The 12,818-nt window shown below is 33.6% G+C and overlaps 1 protein-coding gene across 1 annotated transcript in view; it reads left to right on the plus strand.

Moving 5' to 3' along the window:
- The first annotated feature begins 1,241 nt into the window (after positions 1–1,241).
- The window catches only part of LOC145254554 (uncharacterized), a 143,876-nt gene continuing 132,299 nt past the window's right edge, over positions 1,242–12,818 (plus strand). Inside the window, exons 1-3 of the mRNA XM_080113079.1 lie at positions 1,242–1,353; positions 6,880–6,910; positions 9,732–10,967. Coding sequence (XP_079969205.1) covers positions 1,303–1,353; positions 6,880–6,910; positions 9,732–10,967 — 1,318 coding nt within the window. The 5' untranslated portion in view covers positions 1,242–1,302. The remainder of the gene's footprint in view (positions 1,354–6,879; positions 6,911–9,731; positions 10,968–12,818) is intronic.

Below are 12,818 nucleotides of genomic sequence, written 5' to 3' on the forward strand. Positions count from 1 at the left end.
CGCAATCTATCAACATATACAAAAACATAACTGTTAATAACACAAAAATAATGTATTCTGAAGCAAATTTTAAAACGTATGAAAATACCCGAAGCCATGTACATAAAAACCCAACAACCTAAAAGTAACATTATTGCCTATCAAACTGATAACATTATTCTAAAATGCTTGTCGTAATGCCACCCTTACCCAGAATTTAGTTTGCTAACGGTCCTCCAAAACACTCTGGCACCTCGCGATCTGCAAATACTGTAACCCCGTGCGGCTACTGAAATTCCTTTTCTTTTTCAGTTTTCACAACCTACGTTCATTTGTCTGTTCACCCGAAGATGATCCGGCACAGGATCGAAAACGTTCGTAACACCTATGGAATTTAAATGAATTCGTTTGATTTTCACACAAAACGCTAACAAATAAAAACACAAAAAAAAGTTAAAAAAAAGGGTAACTAGAAAGCTGTCGGTTATTCTTAATAATACTTGTTAAAAGATATAGATGCACATACACAAAAAGGGACACACACACATATATAACAACACACACACACAAACATATATGAACGTTTACAAATAAGTGTACATGTATTGTGATGTCATAATTTCAATTTCAATCATAAAACTCTCATATACATGCACGTAATATATATATATATATATATATATATATATATATATATGCATATATATGTGTGTGTGTGTGTGTGTGATGAACTACATAGTTGTTTATGTAATCGAATTTCTGAATAAAACATATACATCTACATACATGTATATATGTACATATATACATGTATGCGCACATATGTACATGTATATATGTACATATATACATGCATGTACATATATATATTTGTGTGTGTGAGTGTGTACATATATACGTACATGCATACATCTATGTATGCGCGAGTATGTATGTGCGTTTTTTAATGTTGAGTTATAAGTGTTAATTTCAATAATTCTCAATTATACATGCACACATATACATACGCATATCTATATACATATATTTATGTATGTATGTGTCTATAAAGTGTAATGAGTTATAAATTTTAATTTCAGTATTATATTTCCTTTAAAAATATCAGATCGAAAATCATCACACAAATCATGCCTGTCACTGCCATTTAAAAGGAACTGATAGCAATCTAAAAAAAAAAAAAAAAAAATTTGACCTCGAGGAGTGACCACGTTAATCCAGATCCTTATCGCCGGTTAACGTATCCTCTATAAAAGGCTGAAACCAAGTTGACTTCATCAGCACAGTCTACATCGCTAGACTGGTGGGTAGGAAGCTGCAGCAAAGATGAGGCGTCTGAATCACCTCCCTTTATTGTGCCTTGCGGTCATCCTGACGGTAGGAATTTCCCCCTTCTCTCTCTATTTTTTTCAATATTCATCTTTAATTTTTTTTTTTTTACTTGGGAGTCACTACTTCTCAAGGCCCGAAGGTTACTGAATGTAAGGTGGTGGTGAGGTAATCATTAATGGTGTAAATTGTGTAGGATTAAATTATGTATGAGGACAACTTAACAGAAACGTCTGTACATTAGATTTGAAGGCTACCATGTTTTATTCAACCGGGAAACATGCCAGCGAAACAGTGTTCCAAAGGTTGGCAGTTCTGGGAAAGAAGCTTTGTTTATGGAGTCTGTGTTTATATTTAGGCACAAATAGAGCAGGAAAAATCATATATAATGGTTGTAGCTAGTTGAGTGTTTTTTTGTGAAAGTTTGGCAAGGGGGGACCAGAGATTGGGGTTCAGTCGAGCATTTGCCATGGAAACAGTGATACAGACCCTCGACGTCTCTTCTGTGGGAAAGAGGTTGCAGGGAAGACAAAAGGACATCACATACTAAGTTTCGAAGCAGGAGAGGGCGTTCCAAGCAACTCCTGTCCAGTTGTGGCAGCAGTACTCAATTTTAGGACGCACCTGGCTCTTATACAGATAGAGGATTGCGATAGCAATGATTCTTTTATTATCGTTCGATATCGCTATGTAGAAAGCTGAAATAATTCGAACTTAGCATTACGTCCTTAAAGTATAACTTCGTTGGTCAGTGCCGATACTATGTGTATTAAAATAGTCGATCTCTCTAATAGTCAGAGAGAAAAGAGTTCAATTCTATTTTTCTTTTGGTTTACGACTGTAACCGATTATAATTTCTATATCGTGCAGGCTTCTGTGAGAAATACATTTATGATGCGATTGGGGAACATTAGTGATTTTTTTCTGAATTTAATTGGTGATTTCGGCCGTTCGAAGCAACATACCATCTTCCTGGGTTGACCCTGCCATGGTTGATCAGGCCCCGGTATGTGTCCCAATCGATCGTTACAAATTTGTAAAAATATGATCTTTCCTGTTTGCACGAAAAATAACACGAGGTAAAAAATAACAAAATGATACTCAGTCGTGTAAAAATAGTTTCATGATGGAATATATATATATATATATATATATATATATATATATATATATATATATATATATATATATATATAGAATGAACCCTTTTTCGGGGTCAACGGTCACCTAGCACTGTGTGTGTCTGTGTGTATGTATGTGTGTCTGTGTGTATGTATGTGTGTGTTGGGGCTCCCGTAAGCCGTGGCGGAGGCAACCTTTCTAGGAGAAGCAAATCTATGATTTAAAAAATCATAAAGCGGGAGGCCAGTACCCGCATTAAGCTGGTCTGCAGTTTAACTTGTTGCTGGCTATCTTGCTCTTGCTTGTTGCTGGATCTCAACATTTTGAACCGAGAGAGAGACTTAGCTGTCGTACAAAGCTAAGACTCTGTACCACAATCTGTGTATAGATACTCCCTCAGGCATTTGTCTATAAATATAAATAATTATTATTTATATAATTATTTAAATTTTATCAAATGCTAAAAATGAAGGACGCCATTTTTAAAAGTCCAACTCAATTACTAACTAGAAAATTCTTCTCTTCTTACTATTTCTTTCATTTTTATTTTTCATTTTTATTTTTTAAAAATCATATTTTGATATTTCTATGAAGAATGCTGAAAGCAGCATTCGAATTGGTTGCTGTATGGCGTGACCGCCTTGGGGAGCGATATTGATCCCCTGAGTGAGGCCGGGTATTTATGCTGAGATTGTCTGTTAAGCGTTAATTGAATCCCGGACAGCGGTGGATAACCTATCAAAAGGGATGGATTTATTGTGCTTTTGTAAAACAGACACATATTTTATTGTTTAAAAAATGACAGGAAATATCAGATTAATGTAGAATGAGATCATACATTCGTTTGGCCTGACGAACACTTGCTGTCTGGCGTTCTGAGTACGAAAGGTGAAAGTGATGACCTTTTGGAGAGTGTGAATAGAATTGAGTTTTGATCTCAGACTTGCAGGCTATGGAAGGCCTGCCGAGGTGCACACACGCAAAAGATTCAGGAATTTCCCGAATGACGTGTTGAATTTTGGTTGGTCAGGGAGATTACTCTAACCTACCCTTCCTCTTGGTATATAAGCGAATGCCTGGGCTGAAATTGCTGATTGAAACCGAATATCGAGAGAAACACACGCTCCCAAGAACTGCCAACTCCCGGCAGCCATCGTGGAGACGAAGAATAAGATTTAGGAAGATTTTGAACTGTTTCTCTGGTGTAATTGAAATGGACAATTGTATATATGTAAAAATCCGCAATTTTTAAGTAGACTAAAACCTCTCTGATGTTTGCCTTCCTTTTTGGCTTGCATGCGAAGCTAATTGATTTTCAACAGAAATCGACACGAAGCCTGCGACGCTGAGAATTTTGTTACAGCGCTTTGGAGAAGACAATCATCGTCCATTGCAGTTTCAACAGGGTCAGAGGTCACCTCTGCTGACCTAAGACGGGAGATCTCAAATTGGGGATCGCTGGAGAGCGCTTTACAGCTGCATTCAATATATATATATATATATATATATATATATATATATATATATATATATATATATATATATATATATATTTAATATTCCGTATCAGTAGTAGCACACGTAAGTTGGTGCACCAACGGTTAGTCTCTCCTTCGTTGACAGGAGCCCAAAAGAACCTTTAACTTAATAAGTCTCACACTGTCTGCTAAGCTCTAGCCCCTATGTTGCCTTCCCATGTTTGTTTTGCAAGTACTTTAACCGAATGTGCCCCGACAAACTTGCTGCAATTGAGCCACCATTAGCTTAATACCCTCTCTCGGCCAACCAGAGAAGCAACAAAGTCCTATACAGGCGAATAGCCCCTTTAATCGAATTTGGAATTTGGAATTCCATCCCTGCTTCCCGATTACCCGACTGCAGAAATTTAAATGCTGTTATAAGCAAACGTCTCGCTGCACAACTCACTAACTATGATGACCCTATAAATCTGGTTATTAATTCACAGGAGTCCCTTACGACTCAGTGGCAGTGTAATTAAAGTAAAAGCACGCGTACTTTGCGCAAGAGAGTAGTCTGGTTATACCTGTAGAAGATACGTCTTCGATGGTCAGTTCGTCAGAATCTAATTTTAAAGCTAGGTAGTCTTTCTTCTATCGGGCTGAAGTATTGCTCTATGCAGTTCTTGGGTGGTATACCATCTCAGGCTTGAACTTTTCGCACTTTGGGAAGTAGTTTGTTAATCGCCATCTCGAAATGCCAACGAGCCTGCGCAGACATTTTTTGTAAGCTATATTGCACTTCCTTTTGTGCGCTACCTTTTCAATCCTCACCTTCTGACCATGTGTCACATCTTCTTGTGGTTGGAGGAAGGTAAATTCATGTATGCGTGTTTTGATGTTCGAAGAGAAAAGAGTGTAATTTTAATATATTTTGTTTTTTTCTTCATTGATTGAAACATCCTCAACATGTATTTTTAATACAATAATAAACTGATATTTTTTAACACTTAATCCCGTCTGTAGAGTCAAGCCTTGTTATTCGATGCGTTGTCGATGTCTAATATGTGTAGCAGAGATAGAAATTCAATTTTCCACAGGATTAGAGCTATGTAAAATGCGAGCTATGAAATAGAAGAGTGGCTTACGTACAGGGCAATCACCGGAAGATCAACGGTCACGTTTTGAACCGTTTGCAAGCTGACTACGGCACCCGGCAGCTTGTTCCACTTCCAGCGACCCAAACTATAAAAACGTCTCCCGACGATCAAGTTGAAACTGTTTTAAGTGTTCTAATGCTTTTAGTCTAACTAAAACTATTTTAGATCTATACGGAAGGATCTCTACATCGAACTCATAAACACTATAAGTAGTTAACAAAGACAAACTATTTTTATTTGCTTGGTGGATAGAGCGTTCGCCGTCAATTCAGTTTTATATCACCTTTTAGGGTTTGAATCTCACACTAGACTTTTTGCCACTTGTGCCTTTTAGATTGCTTCTGATATGTATTTGTTTTCGGTTTCGGAAGAGTTCTATACGGGAAAAAGGGGAGACAATCCAGAATTTTAATGCTTTTTAGCGAAACTTTATAAGTAAATTGAAATAAGTACATTACATTAACGAATTAATGATAAAAAAATTAATTATCGAAATATTTATTGATTTAAATTAATTTAAACTTATCGTTTTTAAAAGTGAAAATTCATACATTTCAAAATATACTAGATTGATTGCGTACATAATTTTATTTTTTTAAAGAAACTTATTGTTAAAAGAGAAAAAAATAAAAATATTCTAAATCGACATATATTTTACTTCAAATTTTAAAAATATCACAAACTGATTTAATTTATTTGGAAATATTAATTAACGAAATAAAGTGTTCTTTTTACAAACAATAAATCAAAAAAAAAAAAAAGAAAAAAAAAAAGAAAAAGAAAACCTATTCATGTTTTAAAAAATTCACCAAAAAATATTTAATTCAATAAATGTTCCGGTAATAAATGTTTCTTATATTTAATGTAAAACGTTTCGCTGAATATCAGTGAAATTATCAATTGTCTTACTTTTCTCGTGTAGAACTCTTACGAAACTGAAAACATAATTATCAGCATCAATTTAATCTGCACAAGTTCCGTTATTTTTTTTTAATATAGCGTTCCAGTTATTTCCGAGCTGATATCGATCATCATCGTACACCTGAATAATATTTTAAATTATTTTATTACGAGTTAAAGTAAAAAAAAAAATACAATGCAGATAAGAGGAAAGTTTACACAACCCGACGTTAACGATTAGTTCAATATTTAAGAAATTAATATTATCGCAAATACCAGCATCCATCACATACTTTACCAAACGTTTGTTTGACGAAGTCTTTTAATGTATATTTTAAGCACTTAAAATACATACTAATTATTTTTTTCCAATTTTAGCGCGTTAAAAATGGGCAAAAGTTAAAGCCCGTTGATTTAGAACGAGTACTTTATGACAAATTTGATGACTAAATGTGGTTGAATTTGTGCTCAATTTTGCATTAAATGCTTATCCCAATTAATCCATATTAATCCCCAACTGTGCATCGAACGGATACCATAATACTTAGTTCGCTGCACCTTATCATAATAAAGGCTCTTACAAACTTTCAGGCAGATCGACCCAGAGTTTCAGAGAAAAAAAAATGTAACAGAGAGATAGACAAACAGATAAACTAAGAGAAATAATTGCGCTATGCTTAAAAACGCTTGTAGTTTAATTGTTTTAATGAACTCATCACGCGAACCATGTCTGAATGTCTATCACTTTTACTCTCTCTCTCTCATCATATGTGTCTTTCAAGCCTGTTCTTATTTTAAACTATCTCTATCACTCTCCCCCTCTTTCTCAAACAGTTGGGCATTATAAATAAAAAAAAATAATAAAACAGATTTAATACAACCAATAAGGAATAATAAAATCTACGAATACTAATATTAACAATTGTATTTTTCAGCTATGGATGTCTGGCTCAAACACGGTGAACGGTAAGAAAATATTTATTAATTTTCTTTTCATTTCATAATTAAATAATATAATAAACATCATCGTCATTAGGCAATGTTATGCCTTGTCAATACTTGAATGGGTGACTGCTTGGATATACCAGATGCTTAAAGTTATATGCAATTGTGCAGCATAGTTAACAAGAATAAAAAGTGTGAAACAAACAAACAAACAAACAAGCAAACAGACACAAATAAATGTTACCAAACGTAAGAAAATTTATTTTTGTAATTAGTTATATAATTTTCATGTGCGTTATTAATTGTAAGAATTATTATCTATGTATTTGTTATTGCCACTTTCACTCAGCCAATCTGCATGCTTTCCAACATGGCCGACAATTGGCGAAAGGTGGCTTGGTTGCAAATTTCAAGATCAAGAAATAGTAAAACAACCATTTATCTTTTTTTACAAAAGAGGATTAATGGAATCGCTGTTTCGTCTTTTGTTCACTTATGGAAGAAGTAAAAAAACAAACAAACAAATAAACAAAAACAAAAAAAAACAAACAAAAAAACAAAACAAAACAAAAGACAATGCGCACCTATAGGCGGAGTTTGATTATATGTATCCAATGTTAAATGCGTCGGTTTGTGAGGAAAATGAATTGATTTTCAGCAAGTTGCGATCAAATTGATTTCTACTTTCTTTTCTTGTCTTTGTGGTCAAATTTTGAAATAAGAAAGAGTTTTTTGTTTCGTGTCTACAACAATGAACGTAGTAAATGAAATGTCTATCAATTTAAATTAATGGTCCAAATATTTCAAGTGGCTTATATTGCGAAGTGATAATGAGCCGAGAAAGCCAGTTTTGCTATAAATAAAACAATAAACTATTGTATTTTATAATAACTGAAAGAAAGCAAAATGAATGTGTAAAGGAATACAGATAAAATCCATCTTGAAGTGACATTCAGATGAGTCCATCTTGACTCATCTGAACGTCATTTCCGGTAGTATTGGATTTACCTCTGTCGTTTTCTGTACTACGGCATAACTGCTGAAAATATCAGTCTTATAACATAAGACATTATCAAGAAAAGGACATGCTGCCGCATCTATCCGGCAATATGACAAAATCATACGCTTAAAGAGATATTCTTTATAAATTAAATAGATCAATGTGTTTTCGATTAACTAAAAGCAATAAATAACACAAAAGAAAGCGTAAAATATAGACAAAAAAAAAAAGAGACAGAAGGGAAGAAATAAGATATGGTACACATTTTTTTAAGTATAAAAGTTATTATAAAATCTCAAATTATTTTCTGCTTTTATTCGACTAAAAAACGATAGTTCATGTTTAAAATTATCTGTTTCCACTTTCGTAGGAAATTTATTCCATACGAACGTATTTGGTTTATTTTGTGAAGTGATAGCGAAGCCAGCTAGTTTTAAATAATAATAAAAAAGACTATTGTGTTTTTCTATGGACTGAAAGAATGCAAGGAAAAAAAAATGAAAACGTAAAACGGAGAAAAAGTGAAAGTGATAGATAGATAACTACGAAATAAACAAAAAGTCATACTACTAAAAGGAATAGACTTTATTAAATAATTAAATAAAGTTAAGGATTAAATTAAATAGATTAAATTAAGTTAAGGATTAAATTAAATAGATTAAATTAAGTTAAGGATTAAATTAAATAGATTAAATTAAGTTAAATAGATTAAAGGTTAAATAGATTAAAATATTTTCTATGAACTGAAAACAAAAAAAAATAAACAAACAAAAAAACAAAACAAAACAAGGAACCCCAAAAGAAAGCGTAAAATGCAGTGAGAAAGAGAGAAGAATAGAAAGAGAGGAAAAATAGTATATGCCAAACACATTTTTAATATAAAAGTTATATATATATATATATATATATATATATATATATATATATATATATATATATATATATATATATATATATATATATGTATATAAAAGTTATTCCAAAAATGTCAAAATATTTTCTGCTTTTACTTAATCATGATTAAAATTCTATATTTTCTCTTTGGTAAGAAATTTATTCAGTAAAAATGTCACTATTCCATATTCTAGACATGTAAAAACTAATCGTAACATTAAATAAAGATAGTTGACTAACTTTCTTGTAACACAATTAATATCAAATTTCGCCTTGCCTGAATAATCCAACGTATTTGCTGTAAGGGGCGTAATCCAATTTACTTTTTCACTCCTTGTCGAATCATCAGTTATTTCTCTTGACAGAGATAACACTACGGATGATCTAATAAAAAAAAAACATTTATTGATTTCTTTCACAAATAAACAAACAATTTCTGCGTCAATTCGTGACCTTTAAACTTACGACTAGTTTGTCTGTAAAACACTCTCCTCTCCTGGGAACCCTGGCCCTTCTCTTAAATAAAAACTGATTGCGTGGATTAATGACAGCTATTTATGGAATTACATTAACCCATTGTGTTTTTCTATGAACTGCAAGAATGCAAGGAAAAAATGAAAACGCAAAATAGAAAAAGAGAGAAAGTAATAGATAAACAGATTTATATATATATATATATATATATATATATATGTATGTATGTATATATATATACATATATATTCAGAGAGAGAGAGAGAGAGAGAGAGAGAGAGAGAGAGAGAGAGAGAGAGAGCGAAAGAAAGAGATAATGCCAATATAAATGAAGAGAGAAAAGAAATAGCACACGGTACACCCATTTTTCTTGAAAAAAATATTACAAAATTTTTATCAAATATTTTCAAATTTAACTCGATGAAAATTGAATTGATAATTTATGCTTAAAACTCTATTATCTTTCCTTTGTAGGCAATTTAGTCCGTAAAAATGTCGACACCTTGAGCCATGAAGAAATTATCAGCCTGCAAGTGGCACTGCGTAGTATGCAGGACGATGATGGCGCCACGGGTTACCAGGCCATCTCTGCCTACCACGGAGAACCTGCTGACTGTAAGGCTGCCGATGGTTCGAGCATTGTGTGCTGTCTTCACGGTATGCCTACATTCCCGTTGTGGCACAGGCTATACATAGTGCAGTTTGAGCAAGCATTGGCTGCGCATGGTTCCGCTCTTGGTGTTCCTTACTGGGATTGGACAAAACCCATGGATCACCTTCCTGAGTTAGTACAGCATCCACTGTTTATCGACCCAAATGGCCAAAAAGCCAAGAAGAACGTTTTCTACTCCGGTGAGATCAAGTTTGAAAATAAAGTCACGGCCAGAGCTGTCGATGCTAGACTTTATGAGGCTTCCCAAAAAGGCGCCAAAAACTTTTTACTGGAGGGCGTCCTGAATGCTCTGGAACAGGAAGACTACTGTCATTTTGAAGTACAGTTTGAAGTCGCTCACAACCCGATCCATTATTTAGTCGGAGGACGATTCACGCATTCTATGTCCAGTCTGGAATATACGTCTTATGACCCGCTTTTCTTTTTGCATCATTCCAATGTTGAACGACAGTTTGCTTTGTGGCAAGCTTTGCAAAAGCACCGAGGATTGCCAACAAGACCCAACTGTGGCCTGAATTTGTTCCATAATCCGATGGAACCATTTGGACGCGATACTAATCCTTTTGCCATCACCAAGGACAACGCTAAGCCCAGCAGCCTTTTCGAATACGAACATTTGGGATATGCTTATGACGACCTTACCTTGAATGGTATGTCAGTTGAAGAACTCGATAGTTTCCTGAAGAGTCGAAAAAACCAGGCACGAGCTTTCGCCAATTTCCGATTGGGTGGAATCAAGACATCGGCCAATGTCAGAATTAATATTTGCATTCCAAATAAAGACGGAAGACACAGTGATAACTGTGACAATTATGCCGGAGGATTCTTCATTCTTGGAGGAGTTCATGAGATGCCCTGGAATTTCGCATATCCCTACCTTCATGAAATCACCGACAAAGTAATTTCATTGGGCTTACCGCTATCAGGTGACTACTATGTACAGGCTGTCGTTACTGCAATCAACGGAACCTTGCTCCCGGACGGTATCATCCCCAGTCCCATTGTTTCCTATGTGCCTGGACATGGACATCTAGACGGTGAGTATCTTCTATCTTCTATTTTTATTTGTTTTATTAAAGTTGTAACAATTTAAAGTTCTGAATGTTTTAGATGAGGGCTGATTGTATTGATCGGACTGTTGTTCTTATCTTGAGTGTTATTTGTGCAACGTTTCATTCGGATTGTCCTTCGACCTTCATCAGGCATGATGGTTGTTGTTTGCAAAAGAGAAGAGCGCAATTTACTTCATTATAGCAATTTAACTCAGTAAAAATACATTTTATTTGTCATTTTACTGTCAAAATAATCGCCTATTCTTTACACCAATAAAACAATTGAAAATATATTAATTTAAAATTGTACTATTTCTTGAGCTGACGACATAGTTTGAATTGGGAACAATTCTTTTTAAAATTAGTTATGTTGGATTTTTTTAACTTCAACGACATAATCATTAAAAATCCCTATCTTCTTATCATAATAATATTTATCGGATAAATATTGTTTAATTTAATAAAACAATTAAAAATGTAAAATTATTTAAAATTGTAATCTTAATTGGCATAATATCGCATAATCACGTAGACACACCGATTCCCGCTAGATCATCGGAGTTAAGCGATGTTGAACCTGGTCAATACTAAAGTGGGTGATCATTTTGGAATAATAGTTCCTACATGTGCCCTCCGTTTATCTGGGCATTATTTTCAATCGCCCCGGGCATCTACTTGCCATTGAATTCAAGCAACGTTGCTTTGAGAGAGGTGTGGTTAAGAAATTGCGAAACCCTTGCTTCACAATTACACGGGCAACTACTCTTACCAAAGGGGTATCATCCATTGTCACTCAAAAGGGAACGGAGGCCATGCGAATAACTGTGTTAGTCGACGAGAGGACATCATTTAATTGGGGAACAATTTATCTATATTCCTATAATTTTTTTTTTTGTGAATTGGTATTCATATTAAAACCTCTTTTTTCTATTTATTAAAAAAGAAAACACAATTTTGTTATACATGGGTTGTGGAATTGCATTCATCTGCAAAAGGTGTAGCTAATTTGCATATTCTTTTAAATATTCATTTTAATTAATTCCCTATTAGTTTTTTCGGTTTTCTCATGGGATGATCACCTTTATTTAACTAATACGTGATATTATATTCATGCAGATATTCTACATGATTTATACTTGCGTATTATTTGCGTAAAAAAGTTATAGCAAAAGCAAATCTCTTTATATATATATATATATATATATATATATATATATATATATATATATATATATATGCGTATATATATTTGTTTAAAAAGATTGGCTTACCAAACTCTGTCAGTTTTTAGTCTACAAACATGAAACTTCCTATATAGGGTATTCGAACTCATGCAAAACTTTATATTTGGGTTTTAGCCGGGGAAAATCGATACAAAAGATTGAAAATTAAAAAAAAAATGGAATTTGCCAGGTGAAAGTCGAACGACGGCATTACGAATATGCATGCATAACGCATTAGCTATTGGTTCATGTTTTAATTTTTAGCCTTGCAGCAAACATGACTTCATAGCTCAGTCATTAACTTCAAAGGAAAAAGTAAATCGTAAGCGAAACGTCTTGGTTTTGATTCTCGGTAGTGGCGCACGAGTGATTTTTTTAAAAAAACTTTTTAAATCATTACTATATATTGGGTTCAATATAATATAATAATAAATACGAAATATGCGTTAATCAAAATATCATATTTAAGCGTATTTTACGACTGGGCAATGCCGGGCAGCCTGCTAGTTTATTTTAATATGGGTAAAATCCGATTATTTTTTCCGTAATGAGATAATAACTTTTTTTAAACAATAATATTTTCTGCCTTTTTACCGTAAAAATAATTGTCAGC

This window comes from Euprymna scolopes, chromosome 30 (genome assembly GCF_053919585.1).
Source record: "Euprymna scolopes isolate OS-2025 chromosome 30, ASM5391958v1, whole genome shotgun sequence".
Lineage (NCBI taxonomy): Eukaryota > Metazoa > Mollusca > Cephalopoda > Sepiida > Sepiolidae > Euprymna > Euprymna scolopes.